Below are 23,880 nucleotides of genomic sequence, written 5' to 3'. Positions count from 1 at the left end.
ATATGGCTTGTGTACTGACACAGTGGCCACGTTCACCCCTTTCTATGTTTGGAAATAGTTTCTTATATACGTGTACTCTCAGTATATGGCATGTAAATAACCAATCGATGGCTTAGAATGGAGTTTTCTCGGCCATTTCAATTGAACGAAGATTTCAGTGAAGTAGGCTGTGTCTTTAGTCTACTCAAAGTTTCATATTCTTTTAAACCTAAATACATCTTAGTTACTAAGCTTAATAAATTATAGCAGAATTCTGTAGTATCACTACAGTTATTTAAGGTAAATAAATAGCAATAATATGTAGACATGTATAATAATTGAATTGTGACTGTATATTACAAAATACTAGTCCACTAAAACATATCTAAGACAGGGAAGACTAAAGGTCAGTTTTATGTTATTGGATATGTAACAGGAGTGCATGTGCACCTCATCAATGCAAGTTTTGTAATGCTAGCCAAGTACGACTGGCAGGCCAATCTAATAAAAAAAAAAAGTAAACATATAGCTTTATGAGACTTAAACTACTTAGACTAAACATTTGTATTTACATATTATAATATGTAGTCATTTTAGTATGAAGAAAGCTTAATTTATATTTATTTCCTAATTTTATTATGATGATTACGAGATTGGTCAAGTTAGACTCCATATACTTAGGGTATAGTAAATAATATTAAATATAAAGTCTTACTGAAAATAAGTGTTTGAATTGTGTTTAGGAGGATTTATTTTACACAAATATTTTAGATTTTTGGAATGAAGAATAGTTTTTTAATCATAACATGAAGTCACCTTGCACTCAGGCTGAAACAGCATGTTTTCACGAATAAATCTTTAGCAAAAATATTTCATTAATAAATCTCATTTTTTGTTGCATACAAAAATATTGTAATATTTACTAAACGTCTACCAAATTTTGTGAAAATACAGATGTATCAAAAGTTATAGTACAAGTACTTAACATATGCAAATGTGTAGATGAATTTGCGTATGTTATACTGAGCCCATTGCAAAAGAGTTAACCAACATTTTGCTCTTGCAGTTTCGTAAGGGTTAATGTACACAACTTTTGTATATTAACCATGACAAAGCTAGAAAGACTGTTTATTAATATATATATATATCTATACAGACACACTCAGTAGCCAATTTATTAAGTATACCTATATTACTGGCTCGGCATGGCCAGGTGGTTAAGGCACTCAACTCGTAATCTGAGGGTCATGGGTTTGAATCACTGTCACACGTAACATGCTTGCCCTTTCAGCCATGGGACATCATAATGTGATGGTCAATCCAACTATTTGTTGGTAAAAGAGTAGCCCAAGAGTTGGCAGTGGGTGGTAATGACTAGCTACCTTCCCTCTAGTCTTATACTCCTAAGTTAGGAATGGCTAGTGCAGATAGCCCTCGTGTAGCTTTGCATGAAATTGAAAACAAAACAAACCTATATTACTAGGTAGGACCTCATTTTGCCTTCAGTACAGCCTGAATTCTTTGTAGCATGTGCTCAACAGGTTGCTGGAAATATTTGTTAGGTATTTTGGTCCATGCTGGCTCAATAGTATCACACAGTTCCTGCATATTTATTGGCCACACATTTATGCTATGATCCTCCCATTCCACCTCATCCAAAAAGTGCTATACTGGATTGAAATCCAGGGACTCTGCAAGCCACTGGCATACACTGAAGTCACTGTCATGTTCATTGAACAAGCTTGAGATGATGCATGCTTTGTTACGTGGTGCATTATCCTGCTGGAAGTAGCCTTTGGAAAATGACTAGACTGTGGCCATAAATAGATACACATGATCAGTAATAATGCTCATGTATGCTGTGGCATTCAAATGATGTTCAATTATGTTAAGGTGTTTGTGTGCCAAGAGGATATTACATCACCACTATTAGCCTATACTGATAACACAAGGCACAATAGATTCATGCTGTTTATGCCAAATTCAGACCCTAATGTCTGCATGTCACAAAAGAGATCAATATATTTGTCAGACCAGGTGATTTTTTTCCAATCTTCAATTGTGTAGTTTTGGTAATCCTGTGCCCACTGTAACCCCATCCTCCTGTTCTTACTTGACAGAACTGGAACCCAGTGTGGTCTTCTGCTGCTGTAGCCCATCCACTTCAAGGTTCGACATGTTTTGCATTCAGAGATGCCTTTCTGCATACCACTGTTGTAAAGAGTGGTTATTTGAGTATTTGTGGCCTTCCTGTCAGCTTGAATGAGTCTGGCAGTTCTCCTCTGACCTCTCTCATTAACAAGGTGTTTTTGCCAACAGAACTGCTGCTTACTGGATGTTTTTTTGTACCATTTTCTGGAAACCATAGAGACTAGTGCATGATTATCCCAGGAAGTTGGCAATTTCTGGGATGCTGGAACCACCATGTCTGCCACCAATAATCATTCCACAGTCAAAGTTGCTTAGATCATGCATTTTCCCCATTTTAATGTTTGTTCGAACAACAGCTGTCTGTGTGCTTTGTATATTGAGTTGCGGCTGCATGATTTGGTGTTCGGCCACGTGCATTAAAGAGTAGGTGTACCTAACAAAGTGACCACTGAGTGTATAGGTGTAGTATAAAGTTTGTTTTTCCTGAACTTGCAATAAGATTACATTTTTTATTTTAGTTTCATGCTTGTACAGAAGATATATTGATGATTTATTATAGTGACCTCCTTTTACACTAATTACTTTCTATAGAAACATGTTCATACAGTGAGAATAGTATTTTGATAGCTTGTTATTATACAGAGAAATGAATTTAAAGGTCTTTGCTAGAGTTATTTAATTGTGGAATTTATGGCTGTTTGACATACGAAGCAGATTTGTAAATGATTAACAGAGAAATTAGCCTGAAAAATAACTGTTTTGTATTTGGTGTCACCAAGGCTCATATTTTTATTTCAGTAAAATAGTTCTGAATTAACTTTTATGACAACTTTGTTTGTAGCTGGAACAATACTGGACCTATGAACTTTGCCACGGACGCTTCCTTAGGCAATATCATGAAGAAAATGCATTAAGTAAGGTAAGTTATGCCACTAATTTTTTTCTTCTTATTTTTAATTTAGTTTAGCTAAAATCCTGTGAAAATGTTAACATTTTAGTACTCTATATACTGTAACCTCCAACTGTAGTAAATTATAAATAGTTACGGGTTGATCCTTTTAAGTTAAACTAATGTTCAACAGAAAAGCTAAAAGTAGTTGTGATAAACAATAGTTTCATGAAATATTAAGAAGAAAATAAGTTTGAAAATGGACTGAGAAAAAGAAATACAAATGTGCAAATTATACAAACATTTTTATTCATACAATACCAATGTTTACCCAACTGGCTAGTTTAGGTGTTTGATTATTTGATCGCTAGTTCCTGGACCGAGAACCATCACAATACCACACTTTCAAGTCAGGTAAAGGCCCATATAAAACATACAACAATTCTATATTACCTACATCAGTAGCCATTACCATTATTTTTTCAAATGAGAATAAATCCCACAGTTTATAGGAGTCCCTATACCCATCATTTGAAGTGAATATAATCTCACTTTCGGAAGGAGGGCTGACACAGAAATGGGGTAAAACAAGTATGAGCCTCTTACTGACAAACCATTGTCATCTTTGTTTATGTTAAATGATTAGTACAAATTTATGGTCTATTCACATCCTGTTTAAAAAGATACCAACTACTTCTAGTAAATCGGCAAAAAAAATTAAAATCTATCTGAATGACATTATTTACTAGTTATCAAAGAGCATAATAAGTAGTACATCCAACTGTGTCATTGGAAGAAGTTGCAAGGTTTCTGATTATTAAAAATACACTTAAATATCAGATTTCTGGTGTTTTCTTTCACTTGACACTTTTCAAATTATTTAGAATGAAAACTTCTCTGGACATGCTTGTATATATGTATACTTTTGTTTTTTTCCCCCTTGTAGAAACATGTTCAGGAATATTTCTTGGGAAAATACGATATCAAGCAGTTTGAAAAAGATGGTATAAGATTTTTTTTACTTTATGCTAATTGTATATCACAACATTGTTTTGTTTTTAAATATTAACAGAAATAGAGATAATACTCCGTAAAAAATACTTTGATAATTTATACATGGCTTCCACTACAGGTACACGGTTTTGATGTTTAGTTATTGAAGAATTCACCAAAGAACCATTACCACTACACAGATCCAACAAGCAATCCCTTAAACCTGTATGGTTGCTCAAAGAACTATTTGAAGTGCATAAGAGCATGTATTGTAAGGCACTAGTCTGTAAAGAAAAAAACTGTATATTGAAAGAAATATAATATTTTTGCTCTTCATTTAAAATTTAGTTCTTAGTTGTAGCTGCCATATGTGTGCTCTGAAGAAGACACTTTGGCCAATGACACATAGTGTGAGAACGAGACCTATAAGTTAAATGATTTTTCCAATTAAATGCAATAGAAGTTATGAGTGGCTACTTCAGAGATATCATGTGTGGAAGCTCAAATAGTGAGATTTGAAATAAATATACTCATTTACAAGGAAAGAACACTTATATTCAATTGTTATTTGGAAGGTGGAACACAACAAAGTTTGAAGTATACATTTGGTTCTGTAGTACTTGGTTACAATAAAATGCTTCCATGAAGAGAGACATAGCTAAAATTAACCTGTAATTTGTCAAATTTAGTCTTTATTGTAAAGTCTAGCAGCTGACACTGCTGGGAGGCCTGGTCTAGTTAATGCCAACCTCCTTCAAGTGCCATATTAAAAGAAAATCTTCTATATGAAGAAGCAATATAAATATACATCTCACTGTACTATCTTTTTATTGGATAGTGTGACGTATCAGTATGGAATACTGCAGTTCTGTTTAGAAAGAAAAAGTATATTCTTTTTCAATAAACAAGCATTCTTTTGTTAAACCAAAAAGTATCAAGATAAAGTTTAGTTGGTATTACATGTCTGTAATGTAATGTCATGTGAAGTTCAGAACTTAGAATCTAACATAAAAAAAAAAAAGTATATAAGGCATTAGGCTCAAAATTTGTATTGAATAAAGCTAGTTATTAGGAAAGAAAGACAACACTTTATGACGATAGTTTCTTTTCTTTCAAGTTGAGTAGTGTCATACTTTTGAATTGAGTGTGGAAAACAAGAATTGCTGTGTGAGGTTTGTTTCCATTGTGAAAACATTTTAGGCTTAATTTTTCATCTGGGTTGATACTGTGGACCCTTTTAACCCTCCCTTCTTTTGTTGCATTGTGGAAGTTTCCACTTTGGTGTTTGTAGTTTTTAAAGCTCCTTGATTGAAGTAAGCCTAAGGAACTTAATGTTTTAACATGATCTGGCAAGTTGAGGTGTTCTTCCTGGCCTGTGTGTGTAGCTGATAGCACAAGTTTTTTTTTGTATATTTCAATTCTTTCAGTTAAATGTAGCCTTCTTTTCATTGATATTATTCTCTATCTTGTTGCATCAGAAACTATATAAATGGGAGTCATTGTATTTGAAAATAGAGTAATCATATTAGACATAGGCTAAAAAGTTTTTATCAACCTTTTATGAAAGGAAATAATAATCAAGAAGTCCCCCAGTGCACAGCAATATGTCTGTGGACTCTCATCACAAGAAACCAGGTGTCAATACCTGTGGAAGGCAGAGCACGGATAGCCCATTGTGCAGCTTTGTGCTTAATTTAAAAAAAACAATCAAAGAAAACTGGTTTTTATACCTTTATCATAGATAATAAATACATGGAATGTCACTTGATGAGGGAAATTAATAAAACAGCAATGATAGTACAACATTTAAAAGGTTTCATAAACATGGCTATTATCTGTTTTTAACATTTTTATATGAAAATGTTTTAGAATTCATCTAAACCAGATAAATGATTTGTAAGTTGTATGAATAAATAGAGATCTTAGATTGGCATTATTATTACATGTCAGTTTTTTTACACAGAAACTCAACAGTGGTCTCTAAATATTGTATTTCTGAATGTACTTATAGTTTTTGGAGTAGATGTATTAGAGAATAGTAAATATACAGTATAAAGTGGGTTATTTCTACTTTTACAGAACTCAGATACAAAAAAATGTCAGAAAGGTGGAAAGAAGGTGAGAAAAAAGTAAGTACGAATCAATGTTAAAACATATGATGTCTCATTTCTTGAATACTAGCTTTAAACAAAAACTGTTTGTAACATAGAAACATGAATATCAGCTAGGAGAAGTCATCATATTATGTTGAGATTTTATTCTCTTGTTTTGTGAGGGGAATTATGGAAAGATGTGTATCAGCTTTTAATGTTCATAAATTTGTACAAAGGTTTGAAAACTATTAGTTGAATCATTCTTTGATTGGAATTAAAATGCTAATATTTAGTATTATGCATTCCATCTTTATTAGTTTACTTGGATTAGCACAATGTTTAAAGAAGGGACGTTATGTAAGGGTACTTTTTATGGAGCCACATCTTTGTGAAGCTGAAGGGAAACAGTTTTTTAAGAATGTCAGCAAACTAGTTTGTGGTGAGATGGAGTCATATGCTCAGTTCTGAGGCTTCAATTACGGACAGTACACAACATTGTGAGATGGAGTCATATGCTCAGTTCTGAGGCTTCAATTAAGGACAGTACACAACATTGTGAGATGGAGTCATATGCTCAGTTCTGAGGCTTCAATTAAGGACAGTACACAACATTGTGAGATGGAGTTATATGCTCAGTTCTAAGGCTGTAATTAAGGACAATCCTCAACATTTTGAAAGGAATTTATATTTTCTTTTTTTCCTGCACCTTCTTTTAGTCTGTTGGCTTTTCAGTCCTCTGTGGGACAGTGGTGAGTATACAGCCATACAATGCTAGAATCCAGGGTTTGATTTCCTACAGTACACACAGCATGTCTCCAAAAGCTGCTTTACTCTAACAAAACAAACTTATCTGACCAAGTGTTGTTCCAGTCAGCAGTAATTACACAGTCTTTAAATGTCATATAAAAGGAGACCACATGTGGTTAAGCTGCCCTTGATTTTTCTTTAGTTGGTGTTTCAAGAGTGTGATGTTTAGAGTCTTTCTTCAGTTGCTTTTGAGCTTGCACTTTATTTGATGGCTGGAAGGTCTAGAAGCAAAGTATCAGTCTTTTCTCCATTCAAGCACATTGTAGCTCATATAAGGAAGTTTACTTCTAAAAAAATCTCAAGGGATGGTAATGTCTTGTATGGTAAAGTTGTTGGAACTTCATGATTTAGCTTATCTTTGCCAGGTAGAATAATTTTCTGACTCTCGAATAATGATTTTTTTTATCCTCAAATTTTAGGATTTAAAGGTGGAGTTTGTAGTTAACCTGAATAAATTATTGTCCCTTGATGAGACAAAGTCAGCCTTTAAACTTACAACTCTAAAATTCAACATTTTGTTTTCATTTCACTTTCTTAAGAGACTCGGTATGGATTCTTGTATGTGGTGAGAGAACCTCTCAGGGAAGGTTCTGTTCTCTCAGGTTACCTTCTCTGGGATCTAAACATCCACCCACATGTTTGCCGTGCGTGGCGACCCATAAAGGGGAGGGGAGGATCCTCGTGGTTGAGGGGTCCAACCCTAACACACCACTTTGGCCTTGAATTCCTGTAGATGGGCAGCCATTGGGTGGCCCCCCTTGGGTCAGTAAGCTGGTCCACTTGGGCTAGAGTCAACCAAGTGCCAGTGTTGGAAGTTCTCAACAAGTGTTGTGGACATGGTGTCTGATGCTGGTGTTTGGGTATACTGCTCACGAAACCCTGGCATTGCTGCAGTGTCCGTGCTTGACATTGTAGTGCATACCCTTGTAGGGCTCCATGGTGGGTGGGGTCAATGGGCACCAAATTTTTCTTTTTTTCCTATGGATCCTCCTAATAAAAATTTAAATAAAATAATGAAAAAACAGTCAACAGGTAAATGACCACATCTTGAAGACTGATCAGCAATCTTCAACGTCTGTATCACCAGTTGTACCTCATTTTCTCATCCTACATTTTCTTTCAGAAAAACCTTTAGGGCAAATGTCCCCCTTTTTTATTCAGAAGGGACTGGAGGGACTTGCTGGCTCTCCAAAGTCAGTAAAGAAGCTTCGATCTGGAGACATATTGGTTGAAACATTCACATCCCAACACAGTGAACTCCTTGAATTCAAAGGCAATTGGGGATGTACCTATTGAGGTTACCCCTCATGCTACCTTGAATTCATCATGAGGAGTTATTATTGAGAGGGATTTGAAGAACGTCCCCCGAGTCAGAGATTCTTGCTGGTTTCTCCATTTAAGGAGTTTTTGCAGCAAGGCACATCTCCACTCGCAAAGATGGAGTTACACTGCCGACAAATGTCCTTGTTTTGACATTTGCATCACCACTTGCACATGGTGGCAGGTTATCTAAATTGCAGGGTATGGCCGTACATTCCAAACCCTCTCCGATGTTTCCAATGTCAGAGGTTCGGCCACTCCAAGATGTCAAGTCGTGGTTCCCTGACATGCTCGTTGTGGTGGCAAGGACCATGATGCCTATGAGTGTGACAGGGACCCACATTGTGTCAACTGCAATGGTTCTCACCCTTCCTACTTTCGTTCTTGTCCTAAATGGTTGGAGGAAAAAGAGGTGCAGCGTTTGAAAATGACTCGTAACGTTGGTTATCCTTTCGGCAGTTTTCTCTGTACATCTGTACAGAAATGACAGGCTGTGTGATGGACGAGTACATGGAGGGGGATAGCAATGTTGGTTGATCAGCATGTGCCCACCCTGTCTTTGTCACTCAACACTCCCTTGGAGGCCGTAGCCATCCATGTTTCCTTGGGTCATACCATCACTGTTTATTCTCTCTACCTGTCCCCTGGAGAGACATATGATCAATCAGATCTTGATGCTCTCATTGAACAGTTTCCATACTTATTTTCATGCACCTAGTCAGTCCTTTACTGCTATTGGTCTCTTAGTTTGCTCCCCTTCATTATTCTCCCATTTTTCATGGAGGGTTATCAATAATCCACTAGACAGTGATCATTTTCCTATACTTTTGAAAGAGACTAGCTGTGGTTGATGCTACCCTACCCACGTGCCCTGGTGGAAGCTGGATTAGGCAGACTGGTCCACTTTCACTGCTCTCGCAGAACTTGATCCTCCCATCGTCTGTCAGCCATCAATAGACGACTGTGTAGCAACAGTAACTGACTGTATTATACAAACAGCTGTTCAGTGTATTCCTAAAACCTTGACACATTTTCCACTGTATCATCGCCCGTGGTGGACTCCTGCCTGTCACATGGCACAGAAGGCTCAAAAACTGGCCTGGGATACTTTCCATAGATATCCCACACTTTCAAACTGCATTGCTTTCCAGCCGGCCTGTGCACATGCTAGGTGGGTGAGATGTCAAAGCCAAAAGGAATCTTGGATTAAGTTCACAACTAGCATATTTTCTTCCACCAATTCCAATGTCATATGGGACAGGGTTCAAAAGGTCAGTGGGCACTACAATTCTGCCCCCTTCTCGATCTTACTCTCTGATGGCCAAGAAGTAGCTGATGTCCGGAGCATCGCCGATACTCTAAGTGCAAGCTTTTGTTAGGTATCTAGCACTTCTGCTTGTTCCTCCACTTTCATGGCCATCAAGACTCGGGCAGAGTGTTCACCTCTTTTCTTTCGAACTGACTATCTCTTTGACTATAATTGTCCCTTTACACTGGTGGAACTGAAACTGACCCTTCATCGTTCTGGCGGTACATCTGTTGGACCAGATGATGTACACTATGACATGCTGTGCCATCTATCTCCTGCTTCTCTTGATATTCTTCTAATTGTTTTTAACCAGATCTGGTAGGAGAATGTTTTTCTTAATGCTTGGTGCCAGGCTATTATCTTACCTTACTCTAAGCCTGGGAAAGATCCCAAGATTCCTTCAAACTACTGTCGAATTGCTTTGACAAGCTGTCTTTGTAAGATCTTAGAGAGGATGGTTAAAGCTCGCCTTGTTTGGTTCCTCGAATCAAACAACCTCCTCTTGCTCACCCAGTGTGGATTCTGAAGACAGCACTCCACCATGGACCAGCTAATTAGACTTGAATTGTCAATCAGAGAAGCCTTTCACAAACGACAACACCTTGTATCAATATTCTTTGACATTGAGAAGGCTTATGACACAACATGGAGGTATGGCATTTTGCGAGACCACCATATATATGGGTTACGTGGCCATTTACCAATTTTTTAAAAGTTTTAACGGACAAGAGATTCCAAGTTCGTGTGGGTTCGACACTTTCCCGTTCTTTTCTACAGAAACTTGGGGTCCCTCAGGGCTGTGTTTTGAGTGTCACACTTTTCAGTATAAAGATTAATGCCATCACTGAACAACTCCCTCTCACTATTGCAAACAGGCTCTATGTCAACGACTTTCGCATCTCGTGTCAGTCATCAAACATGAGATATATTGTTGGCTTCTACATTCATCCCTGTTGCCATTGGCATCTCAATTTTCATCAGCTCCTTCAGAGGGTCATAGTCTTGCCCCTGTTTGTGGGTCCCAACATCAGCCCATTAGCACCAAGAATAGATTCTCTCTATGTTAAGGGTTCTGCTGCTTGGTTGGATCACCACCAGAGATGTCTGTAATTGTTGTGTGTCTTCAGGGTGTGTGGGGATCAGCACCGAAAATTTCTGGATATGTGGTAATTTAACCATGTATTCAGTAACACTACAGATTCTTGGGTTAGGATTAGTCATTCATTTTGCATCTTCACCACCATTATCCACCTGACCTGTAGGGTTTCCATCTTCCACAGATCCTCAAAACTTGGAACTTAGTTCTAGGGCTATCAGAGTTTGATTTGTCTGGGGATAGCAAGAGAGTTGTGCTAGTTCTTCTGAAGGTTTATTTCCATTGGTTGTTGTGTTGTAGAACACAAGAGATTAATGTCCAGTCATTGATTTTTCTTGTCTTTTTCAATGCCTAGATTCTCCAATTTTCATACGTTACTTAATCCTCAGTTTGAGTTAATACATTTTATTGGGATTTTAGGCATCTAAGTTCATTGCAATCAGCTTCTTTCTGTACAATGCCACACTATTATCAACAATGTTTTACAAACATGACGTTCAGATGCTGCAGTTCTGTGTTTTTACCTTCAAACTTGTGTTGACTTCACAGGGGTTCTGCTGTGTCATAATAATTTTTCTAATCACTTCCATTCTATTGCACTATGCACATGCTATTCCATAAATGGCTGGTTACTACTGGAAGCATCTCATCAATTGTCAGATTCTACTTTCAGAAACAACTAAGGCAGGCTTTATTCTCAGGACTGATAACTGTTGTTTCACCAGTTCAGTATATCATCAGTCTGGGTATTTTTTATCAATTCATCTTTCAGTTGGACTCAGCTGACTTCCAAACTGTTGCAATGCTATGGAATAGGAAGCCCAACTGTTACTCACCTCTTCATTGCACAGATGGTTGTTTCTCTTCAATTGTGGGCATCACTCAAATCTTTCATGTCTGTGTGGAGAGAGCACAAGAGATCCTTTTAATAGTCTTTATGTGACCTAGGGATCATAAACATTGATTCACTGGATTCCTCAGTTTCCTTAATTGGGATCATTTTTCATTCCCATGGGGTTGTTACAATGAGACACTATTAAGATAGGGGTTCCTCTATTACCACCTCCTTCAGAGCTTTATCTCTTCATGAATGTCTTGTTTCAGGGATGGGGTGCATATACCAACTGTCAGGAATTTCAGAGTCTATAGGCAGATGAAGATACTTTCCTACATGGTGTTTTAGTCATTCTTGCTCTTCTAAAAGCAATGCCACAAGTTGTGAACTTATTGAGGGGAAAATAGTAAGGCTTCACTCTGACAGTTTAGCAGTTGTGTCTTGTGTTTGTCATTGAGGACACACTTGATTTGGATTCTCTTAACAGAATAAATGCTATATCTCAAGATTTTATTAGATTGGCTCTCATTTTGCATCTCTGACTGGGGGTTGGTCTCTCATTGGATCAACCAATTACTGGCAATTTGGTCTCCTGTACCTCACCTTCAGGTTTTGGCAATGAATACATTCAATCAGGACAGGATTACAACTCTGGACCTTCCCTCCAATTCACATGTTACACAGGGCATTAATTATGATTTGTTTTAACCCATTGTTGGGTGCTGTTGATTGCACCAGATTGACTTCTACAACTTGGTTTTTATGGTACCTTTCAGAATATCCACCTCTTCCACTTCTTAGATCATCTCTGGAGAGAACTATTATCGAAATAGTACACATGGTTATCCAAATTCTCAAGCTTCAGGCATAGAGGTTATACAGTTTACACACTGAATTTGGGGTTTAATTGATAAGGTTGTCATGCATCTGTCTCCATTTTTGCTTATTTCATAGACTTGTTTATTAATATAAATAACATGCACATCAGTAATGGAGTATTGAGAGGAGACTGAACCCATCTCAATCAGAAGTGCCAACCATAACTCCTTTTGATCTGGCTTTTCACAGGGTTTTTGCATCTTCCACAATTTAGCTGTTTAAAGCAGCCTTATCAACTCTCATTTTATTCTTGCCAAGATAGTGAAGAGGATAATTTCTTATCAATTCATCTGATCACTATTTCTCACTTTTATGTTTGATCAGATTTTGATTGTTAGGTCAGATAGTCTTCAAGGTTTTTTTCTGCTGGCTGTAATGTCTTTAGAGATGCTAGACAATGTCTGGGCTCTCTTAGAATGTGAGGAATCTTCTGTGAATTACATCTAATCATATTTGTCACATTTCTATGTCTTTATTAGCCTGTTTGAATTGCTTGCTAGATGACATTGTGCAGACTGGTATACAGACCTACCCCAACACTTTTATTTCACCTTATTTGCATGATCTAGCACTATCTTCATACAATAGTTTTTGCCTACCCTTGTAGCAACCTTAACTGTTTGTCCTAGATTGTACAGAGCAGTAAGTATTTCGTTGCTGTCTTTCATATTCCCTCACCTCATTTTTACTGAACCCCTGGTGTGCTTTCATCAAACCAGCAACCACTAATTCAACAAACTTTATACAGGTTGTAACATGCTATGTAGAAATGAGGTGTTCCATAAGACAACCTAGAGGCTGAACTGGTGGTATTACTGTACTGTACTGAACCACCATTCAGGGACTGTCATTGGATTGAATAAATTAGGGTTGGTTTGCTTTTAAATAAAAAGAAAATTTAGGAACTTTGTTCATCTATTGCTCTGGTTTCAGAGCATTGTTCCTTGGGATTCCAAAGTACACATTACTTCCACATATTATCCTAGTAGAGCTAGGTAGTGCTTACCACACCTGGTTTCTAGTCTCTAGAATGAGGGACAGAGGCTCTTCCTCCAAAGAGTTAGAGTGAATTATTTTAATTAAATAGTAACTTGAAGGTGGTAAGTATTGCTGAAAATACATTCTGATTTAAGAAAGTGTTTACTGGAAAGACATTTCTGATTTAAGAACATGTTAACAGTGTTTCATATCCAAGTTAATAAAAACTTCTGCATAAAATATAAAACTAATAGTCACATTTTGAGTGAATGTATTTGTGAAAATAATAAAAGTATCAGTGGAATTGTCATGGATTTGTGTAACACTGTCATCATTTTGTGTTAAGAAAATTCTAGAAATCAAGCATGAAAATCTTAAACTACCTTTTGTGGAGGTCAATATGACAGGGGGAACTATTTGTGACTTAAATGGTGAGCATCGGATGTCTAGGATTCGTTACATTTGTAATGAAGATGGAAAACACGAGATCTTATCCCTGAAGGAGACATCCACATGTCAGTATGAAGTTGTCGTCTTGTCACCTAGTCTTTGTTCTCATCCTGACTACAGGTAGGTATGATGTGGTAGCTGTAAATCTCTTTTCATCATCTTTACTATATTTAAGTCAAATACCAGTAGTTAATCATTCTATTTTGTTTTTAGTAAAGGTTTTTCTGTACATGTATGAAGATTTATTGAATCAGTTTAAGTTGAAAATTGAGTTTTCACAATATGAATAAAAGCACTTCTTTTCATCATGCAGTTTGGTATTTCATTTGTATAACCTCAAGCTTCCTAAATGAATTTTTTTTTAATTTGGTAAAACTATATATTATTTTTCTATTATTTTCTCTACTTTAACTATGGTAAAATCATCAGAGTTTATTTGATTTTGGCATATGTAGTCTTTTACTTACTATTAATAAAATATTTTAGGTATTTAGAAAGTAAAATGACAAGATGAAAAATATGAAATAAAAGCAAAAATACATTTCCTTCTAAAATGACTGCAGATTGTATCAGACAATTATTATGTAACCCAAGATATTCAGCTTTTAACTTTATCTGCTTTCATCACTAAACCCAGTGGTGCTTGGTAGGTAGGTATGGGTTGAGAACAGAATGGCTTTCACATTGAATCCATTACTCTATGGTATTTGCAAATATCTTATAAAGCTGAGTTATAGCCTTATTTGAACACCTAATTGCCATTATTAAGTATTTCACAGCTTGTGAAACTCCAACTATCATTTAAGTGTGTTGCTAAATTGGAGAAATAGTAACTAGCTGAAGAGACAAAGTTTCCACCTCTGTTTTTGTTTTTGTTCTCCTATGCTAGCCAAGAAATAAGTGAAGATTTTGCAATGTCATTAGCATGTTGGAAAAGCATTTTAAGAGTAGTTGAGAATAAGCTATCACTAAGCAAGTTAATACTTTATATGCAGTGATGTGCCAATGGCTACCACATTCAGTCTATTACTCTATGATGCTTATAAATAACCATTAAAGTTGACTTATAGCCTTATTTGAGCACGTAATTGTCATTATCGATTGTTGCACAGCTTGTATAACAGTAATATCATGCTATTCTTTTACCACATTTTTTTGCAGAGAAATAAAAAAAAAAAAATACCATGCAGCAGTGAGTTTAATTTTATAAGTTTCATTTCTGGCTGCTAGATGGCAGCACAAATTGTTCTTATGTAAAAACCATTTGTGACTTTTTATTCAACAAACATGATGTAAAAAAAAACAAAAATTTCATGAAAATAAAGGAAGGAAGAATAATTTAATTACTATTCAGAACATCAAGAAGATCAAGTATTTATGCATCTGACAGATCTGTTTACATGTTATTGATGTCCGAGTTAAAAATATTAGTTTTCTAATTATCAGCTGTGTGGGTATGCATGATATACTTTGTGGCCTGGGATCTGTGTAATATCCTTCCTGTTAATTGACACAACCTTGATGGTATTTGTACCATCCAGAAAGAACCATTCTGGCTTCACTAGCTTCAATGTAATTAAAATTAGAGAAACTGACAAACAGTATGATATTAACAACATATATTGAAACCTAAAGGGAATGAAAAGAAATATATATGTAATGGGAAAGCTCATGATACATTATGTGACATGGAGAATTGAAGATTTAGAATCTTCAATTTAAAATTTCCTTTTGTTGAAATTAAGAAGTTAAAACTTGTATATTATAAACATTTGAATTGTAAGTTATGTATTGTTGCCAGATTTATCAACATGTATTGATAAATGTTATTTAATTAAATTTTCATGAAACTTTGAAAAGAAGGTCACAATGTGAACTTTGACCTTCCTATATTGATAGGCTTAATATCATTCTGACTGTGGTAAGTATGATATAAATGGGTAGTCAGTCTTTGATTTCATCCATACTACATGCAAGTCAAATACAGTTGTATACCAATATGTTTATCATTTTGATTATAGATGAGTATGATGGCTGGTTTACTTTTGAGATGAAAAATATTTAAATGGCAAAGTCAAAAACATTTTTTTTTTATTTACAGAGTAAAATACAGAGCTGAAACAGATATTCTTTGTCATGCCTTTGATGGGTCTCCTAGAAAGCCTCGGCGTCTTCAAGCCCTGGAACATGAAGCTCGACAGTACATATTGAAGCCACCAGAGGTTATAAATATATAATTTTTGTATTTTAGAAAGAAAAACAAATTTATTAATTCTGAATTAAATTTATTTATTTATGAAAATATATTTCCTAAACTATAGTAGTGTCAGTGTATACTGGATTATTATACAGCCTAAATATTTCTAACATTTAAGAATGTTGATTATGAGAACACAAGTGCAAGTGTATCACTGGTCCCACCTATTACTATATTGTAAAACTTAAAAGCATCTGGAATATTAGTTTTAAATTCATGCATATTTTTAATAATTCTCCCAGAAAGAAAATCTATTTCTCTCGTCACAAATAAAATGTTTATTACAAAATTACAGCAAGTTAATTTATAGTAGTATAACAATTAGGTATTTGAATTGACCAATTAAACTTAAATCAACAAATGTATTTTACTTTTTCTTCTTCCATTGGCATGTTTGTCATCCTGTGATTTTTTATATGATTTGTTTTCCACTTTTTTCAAATATAGAACTAATTTGCAGAACTATGGAAAGTCCTTGTAAGCAAATTAAGATATGTAGGATATCCTTATTAACACTCGGTTTTTACATCTAGTTTGGAACACTTCACTGAAAAGAATTTATACTTTCACTGTACATGTAACTGATTAAGTCACATTTGGAATACTGTGTTTAGTCTTAGGCTCATTATTTTAGGAAAGACATTGAATTGTTGGAAAGCAGTTCAGAGAGGGGCTACTAGAAAGTTGCCTGGGATGGAGGGGTTGTCATATGAGGAGATATTGAAATCTTTCAAATTGTTTTATCTTGAAAAAAACAGGAACTAGAAAGGACCTGACTGAGGAGTTTAAGATTATAAATGGAACTGATAGTGCTGATGCATAATTATTTTTCATACTTAATGGCAAAAATTATAGAACTAAAGAACACATTGATTTAGGCAAGGTAGAATCCATCTTTAAGTAAGAAACCCTATTTTAGAAATAGTGGTTGGCCAATGGAATGGGTTATCTTTGGGTGTTGTAGAAATAGTAAATTTTAATGAGTCTAAGAGAAGGTTTGATAGGTATATGAATGGTAACAGCTAGCTTTAAGATTTATTTGTTAATAATCTTTATTTAGTTTAGAGGACAGGACAGTTGAAATAAACCAGTAGGTCCCCCATTGTCCCAAAAGATGGTTAAAACTAATAATTGTTGATTATCTCTGAATGTAACATATTTCTTGTAATTCTTCCTTGAAATTTACCACTCTTTTTGGAAAGTTGTGAGGCCTTTTTTAATTGCATTTCGTAATAACAAATATACATCTAGAAAATAAAATGGCTTGAGTGTGTGTTCTAAAACATCTTCATAACATCTTTCGAATTGGTACAAATAATGATTAAATATTTTGTAGCTGTTAAGCATCACATAAAATAATAACTTTTGTGAACATGTTACAGCAACCAACATGGGAAGGTGGTGCCCCTGATTTGTCTTCCCCCATCACTAAACCAGAGACTACTGACATTCCTCCGCATGATTCAAAGCTGATCCAAGATTTCCTGAATGGAGATTATTGTTTATATGGGGTAAACAGGCTTATCAAATTATTTGATAGCAATAATTGTGTGGTTTTAGCAACTTTCTCCATTCTAGTAACAGTAGTAAATATATTGTTATAATAGTTTTATCCTTTAAATCAAAATATTATTAAGTTAATAGCAACTGTTGCAATTTCTGGTAGTTGTAGTAAATATGTTATTACAGTAATACCAACTTTTTTTTCCCCATTCCTTTAGACAAGGTAAAAGTGTTATGAATAGTTTGGGGAAGCAGTTGGAAGATTTTCCTCTCATATCTATACTTGAATGGCAAGCTGCTTAATATTTTAAATATTTAATTCTGGCTACTAACATTATGTTAATCTTTATTTCTAGCTTATCTTGGGGTTTTTATTCTGATTTTAACAGTTATTTAAGATGGTAGGAATACCAATTATGATAAACCAAACTGTTAATATCTTGGTCTTCAGGGTAGCGGCTGGTGGAAATATGAATTTTGTTATGGCAAAAAGGTGGAACAGTATCATGAAGTAAGTCCACTTTATTTCAAAACTTATGTAAACATATGATTGGATATTCTGTGTTTATTTACATATAAAAAATGATCCAACTTTATGAAGTCTTCATATATAGTCTAGTTGTTGTGAGAAGTCAAATAAAAACTTTGTAACACATAAGGGTTAAATTGGGACAACACTGTCCAGAGTGGAATCCATTCCTGGTGTTCTGATTGCAATGTGAAAGTTAGTCACAGAAAGGACTTCCACTTCTCTTGATTCCACCATTAATAATATGCAAATAAAGTTCAAAAAATGTATTTAACAAGTTATATCAATGTCATTGGTGATTTGTATGTTTGAGTACTTCCAAAATTCAGGATAACCAACTTAGTACTTGACAAGATGAGCCCTCTATACAATATTACTGTAGATGCCTTACATGGTGAAACATCTACTTTGACAACTTGTTTTTCAGATTTGTATGCTACTAATTCCACATCAAGGAATATCTTTCTAGAGACAAAAAATGGGGAAAATCAGTGAATTTTATATTTTGCATTATTGGTCATAGAAACATCAGCAAATTTCATTCAATTAAGTGATGCTTTTAGGACAAAACTGACAAAAAAGTAGATTATTGTTGGACTTAAAAATCACATAAGCAACACAAGTGAACTTGTTATCTCAAGTTTTAAGGTATGTGCAAAAATGTTCATGTGTTCTAGATCAGTGCAATGGTTTTGTAGATACTGGAAGTATGAGTTTTAACTGCAGTGTATAATTAATAAAAAAAATTCCTGTTTTGATGCATGCACACATCAAAAAATATTGCTTTAACAGATGTTTTACATAAGAGAAGTGTATTTGTTAAAGAATATTCCATTTAACAACAGTTTACAAGTTCCAGGATTTAATTGGAAGCATAATAATTATAGGTGTTAAAATCTATAGTGTTGTTTATGCTATAGTATGTATTTAATGTAATATTAAAATTATAGTGTGATCAGTGTACAATACAATAAGCAAATGGACAAACTAAACTGCCTTGATTGTGTATGTTCTATAAAGTATCAATAAACCAAGAACAACTTGACTGGTCCAACTGAATCTTTACTGGATGGTATTTAAGCAGACCAAACTGTGTGAATAATGTTTTACAATATCATATATTTTAGGTAATAGTTCAATGATGCATTATAAGCATAGATTAAATAATTACAGAATTTCATCCTGCTTAGAGTGTGAGGACTGTGCATTGACCTTTTTTGTCAAACCTTGATGGGTTTCATTAGCTTAGTATGAATGTTTGTGCTTTCTTCTTTTTTTTTTCTCAATATCTTATTTACAATCCACAGGAAAAATCTGGCAGTCGAACTACCATCCTTCTAGGTCAGTGGAACTCTAAGAATCACTTAGCATGGATCAGGGCAAACCCTCAGAAGCGTCCAAAACGGGGAAAAGTTCTTAGGTACTTTTAAATAACTTTGTAACAAATATCCTGAGCATTCACGTTAAGTAAAAAGAAAAGCCTTTTAAATGTGTGTATATACATAATATCATTAAGTATGTAATACTTAATAGTAGGAATTGTGATGGAAGAAAATTGTCATAAAAATAACTCATTGAAAACCACCTTTAAAGTGCCTGAATGTCAACAATGATTATTTCATAGTATTCGTTAGCAAAATTAAAGCTTATTGTACTTGTAAAATGCCACATACATGTTTGGAGTGAATCAAAATTTCACTATTTGAATGAGTTTTCATCTAAGTAAATAAGTAAATTTTTCTAGACAAGCATCTAGAAAATATGATGAACCTTATCACTCTAATTTTTTCAAGAACTCTTCTGTTTGAGGTCCCAATAATTTTTTCTTCTACCAAAGGAGGATACTAGTATCTATGTAAAATGGACAATGCACTTTTTTGGTTCATAATTATATTTGAAGGTAGGTTGGCAGAGGTCATGATGAGTATAATCGAATCAGGTTCACATGTGCCTCATGCTTGGTATTGCTGGTACAAATAATTATAGTTAATAAAAAGGAAACAAACAAATACCCAAGTATAATGAATATAATTTTGTAGAAAGTTTTAATGCCCCAAAAACTATTAAAACCAAAGAGTCAAAACTCCAGAAACCGAGTTACTTAAAACACCTTTATTGCAAATCACTAAGTTTGTTGGTCTGAGCCAAAGTTAAGAAGAAGGTTTTTTTAATTTTAAGTAACTCAGTTTTTGTAGCTTTGACGTTCTTGTTTCAATACGTTTTGTATGTTTTAATATACAGTATTTAATGTTTTGGCTTCCTTTGTTTGATTTAGAACAGATATTTATGGATTTTAAAATAAAGTAAGAAAACAGGTCCAACCTCTTGTTGTTTGCCTGTTACTCATGATTAAAGCAAATTATTATTAATTGTAATTTTTATTGAAAATTTTTAGCAGCTCTTACAGTAGAAGTTGTAATAGTTATGAGGAATCGTTTTTTTTTTCTGTGTCACAGACATGTGTCACAACTCTACAGTGGAGGAGCCGTTTGTGAAGAAACAGGAAAACCTCGTCAAGTGGAAGTAAAGCTTAAGTAAGACGAAGTTTAGCTAGCAAAGTTAGCATTGTTAGGTTTTACAGGACTACGGCTAGCATTGTTAGGTTTTACAGGACTACGGCTAGCATTGTTAGGTTTTACAGGACTACAGCTAGCATTGTTAGGTTTTACAGGACTGCGGCTAGCATTGTTAGGTTTTACAGGACTACGGCTAGCATTGTTAGGTTTTACATGACTACGTTTAAATGCTGAAGAATAGATATTGATCTTTTAGGATTTGTTTGAGAAAAGTTTTAATGTAGATGGTGTATGTTTTAGTAGTTTGGGTTGTTATAGAAAATATAAACATTTTTGTTGCTAAACTCTTAAATTTTTCATGAATTTTCATCATGTTACATACCTATATTTGTGATAATTTTCTTCAAATACTCAGTGTATGAAGTAACACTAGCTAACATGTGCAGGAACAGGATTTTAAGAGTGAAAAACAAAGTGATCTGGAATGAAAAGTTTTTAAATGAAGATGAATTAAATTTCCATACAGATAGTTTAACACTAATTTTCAGATTATTATAAAAATTACAGACAACTAAAAAGCTAGTGGTTTAGTATGTTAGTAACACGACATGTGAGATTAATGCTATTAGTCATTTTACATCATATTATATTCTTACAAAATTGAAGATGATGTGAATCTGCCAGGAAGGCAAAGTTATGTTTTCAAATCATTTCAAGTTTCAGTTCACATCTTATTGGAAAAATATTTCAGATTTTTATGTTCAAGCATGCTATTAAGATTCAAAATCAAACAGTATTCTACTAGAAATGAGATTTTTTTCAGTGAAATTTCTTCTTGTCCAGCCCATGAATTGCACCACTGAAGTTACCTCTTTCCCTTCATCTGGATCTGGAGTATTCATTTTATTTGAGTAAAATTAATATGTTTAGAAATCCTCTCTTTCATTAATGATGAACAACACGTTTGACGTGTGTAAACAGTAACAAACATTTAATTATTGAATGTTTCAGAATACACATGTTCCATCTTCAGCAAGTTATATTAAATGGGGTAGATTATTAGGTACAAATACTTGAAGTTTAAACACTTTATAAAAAGTAATTAAAATGCAGAATAAAAGGATGCAATAAATCAAAAAACAAACAAAGGATAGGATAATATAACAACATTATAAAAGCATTTGTAACAGACTAGGCTGTAGTGAAGTTGTTTATTATTTGAAGTTGAGAATTTATTTATAACATAAACTCTTTGATTGGATGACCCAGATGAGATAACTTTAAAATTCATAATCCAGACAGAGTGGTTAGTGATTTTTACTGTGTGCAAATTGTTGAGTCTGACGGATTTCATGCATGTTCCATATGCTTCATACTCCCATGTTTACAAGCTCATGGGTGTAATAGTGTATAGTTTTGTCAATTTAAGTGTCATTACAGCCACCACTTGTATAGGTAATAGGTTTTAAATTGGAATAATTTTATATTTTGAAAGCTAGTTTAAATACATTAGTTTTGGATTTTTTACAGTATTTTACGTTCGGTTAAAGAAGTTAGAAACTTTAGCCATAGATAGAACTACTCAAATCATCTCTTTCATTTCTAATGGACCTGGAATACTTTGTATTAATTTAACTCTCTCAATACAGACTCGGTCAATTTGACCAACCACATGACCTGCTTGCAGGGGCATAGACTTTTTACACCCGATAGGGGGAGATTTTTGCAACTACTTATGTGGACTGTTCAATTTGCAAATTGGTAATCTCTGATTACGTGAATTTGAAAGCTGTAAACATGCAGTCACAGAATAATCTTGTTGCCATGATACTTGCATGTATACTTAGGCCTACTGACTGATACTTACAAACTATCGCTTTGATCGAAAAGCTTAGAAACACGCCCATATTAAAGATGTACATTTCGACTACTGAAAAAGTGTACATCTAGGCCTAATTATGTAATTCGACTGGTAAGAACACGAGAATCACAAGAACAAACACATAAGTTGTAGGCCTGTGATGCAATAAAACAATTCAACAGACCAAACTGTAGGGGGGGATGATTGTATGCACCATACCCCCCCACACCTAAAATGAAGGGGGGTCTATACCCTTCATCCCCCCCAGGGTCTATGCCCCTGCTTCCTTGTACTTGTTTAGTCTTTATAGTTTTGATACAGTATGTATATCTTCACAAAATTTGGCAGGCTTTCACATATAAAAATAATCTTATTTTAATGAAGTATATTGAATAAACTAAATGATTTGTCCATCAATATATCAAGTATTTGTTTTGAATAGCCTATGTGGAAAGTTATTTTCATGTAAAGATTAAAAATACTTTTCTCCATCTCAAGCTTAATTTGTGGAATCTGTAAACTCTTAAACACATTTCAAGTTTGTTTTCAGTAAAATGTTATCTGTCATATTCTCCATCCTAACTCTATACAAGTTGGTTAATTTCACTGACCTTGTAGAATGACTTCAAATTTAACATGAAATTATTTGTTTAAATTCCCAACAGCATACATCTATTTATAATTAAATTTTATTGTTTGATTGCCTTTTATACCATGCATTTATAAGTTATACATTTTTCTGGCTATTTAACTATGTAACAAAAGCCATTAGAAATTCATCCAAACTTGTCCTTATCTTTACTATGGGAATGAAGCTTGTAATAAAAGGAAAATTGACAATTCTATGTTCATAACACTGTAATATAATACATCATTTAATAGATGAAACCCTTGGCTTTCTAATTGTTATAAATAATATGGAATTAAATGTAAGAGAGAAGTATTAACAAATCCTGAAAGAGAGGATCTCACAGGTAGGTGTGGCAAGAGGGGTCTGATTTTATTTGATGGTTCTGTAACCAAATAATATTGAAAACTATAAAAGTTATGGTTTGTTTGAGCAATGACAATTTTATTGTAAGTAATTTACATTACATTTCATACTTATTGGATGGATGATGGATAAAATACAAAAGATGGAACACCTACAGAACATATCACCTTTCTCAAACTATGAGAAATTTAGATTTTTTTTAATATTGCATTATAAAATTAAGAACATAAAACTTGTACACTATTAAAATATGGATTATTAGCTACAATTTTATGTTATACTAATTGGTATAACATAAGTAGTTTTATAAAATTTAGAATTTGAGCCACTAAAACCTTGTGATGTGCATAGTAAATGATGCCCAGGTAGATAGGGTTAACAGAGCTAGAAAGTTGTTGTAAACATTAAAGTTCTCTTTTGTCCTTCTTGTGGTAATGAAGG

The 23,880-nt window shown here is 34.2% G+C and overlaps 1 protein-coding gene across 3 annotated transcripts in view; it reads left to right on the top strand.

Annotated features, from left to right (window-relative positions):
* The window catches only part of LOC143226544 (endoplasmic reticulum lectin 1), a 39,938-nt gene that overhangs the window by 13,221 nt on the left and 2,837 nt on the right, over positions 1 to 23,880 (top strand). For 2 of the 3 annotated variants that reach the window (XM_076457643.1, XM_076457644.1), the window contains exons 5-13: positions 2,972 to 3,049; positions 3,966 to 4,023; positions 6,092 to 6,141; positions 13,676 to 13,899; positions 15,881 to 16,001; positions 17,419 to 17,547; positions 17,991 to 18,050; positions 19,376 to 19,488; positions 20,525 to 20,602. In XM_076457643.1, the coding sequence (XP_076313758.1) occupies positions 2,972 to 3,049; positions 3,966 to 4,023; positions 6,092 to 6,141; positions 13,676 to 13,899; positions 15,881 to 16,001; positions 17,419 to 17,547; positions 17,991 to 18,050; positions 19,376 to 19,488; positions 20,525 to 20,602 (911 nt within the window). The remainder of the gene's footprint in view (positions 1 to 2,971; positions 3,050 to 3,965; positions 4,024 to 6,091; positions 6,142 to 13,675; positions 13,900 to 15,880; positions 16,002 to 17,418; positions 17,548 to 17,990; positions 18,051 to 19,375; positions 19,489 to 20,524; positions 20,603 to 23,880) is intronic. The other variant, XM_076457645.1, reaches the window with a different exon arrangement.

This window comes from Tachypleus tridentatus, chromosome 9, assembly GCF_004210375.1.
Source record: "Tachypleus tridentatus isolate NWPU-2018 chromosome 9, ASM421037v1, whole genome shotgun sequence".
Taxonomy (NCBI): domain Eukaryota; kingdom Metazoa; phylum Arthropoda; class Merostomata; order Xiphosura; family Limulidae; genus Tachypleus; species Tachypleus tridentatus.
Note: the sequence above shows the minus strand (reverse complement) of the source record. Positions and strands in the feature narration are given on the sequence as shown.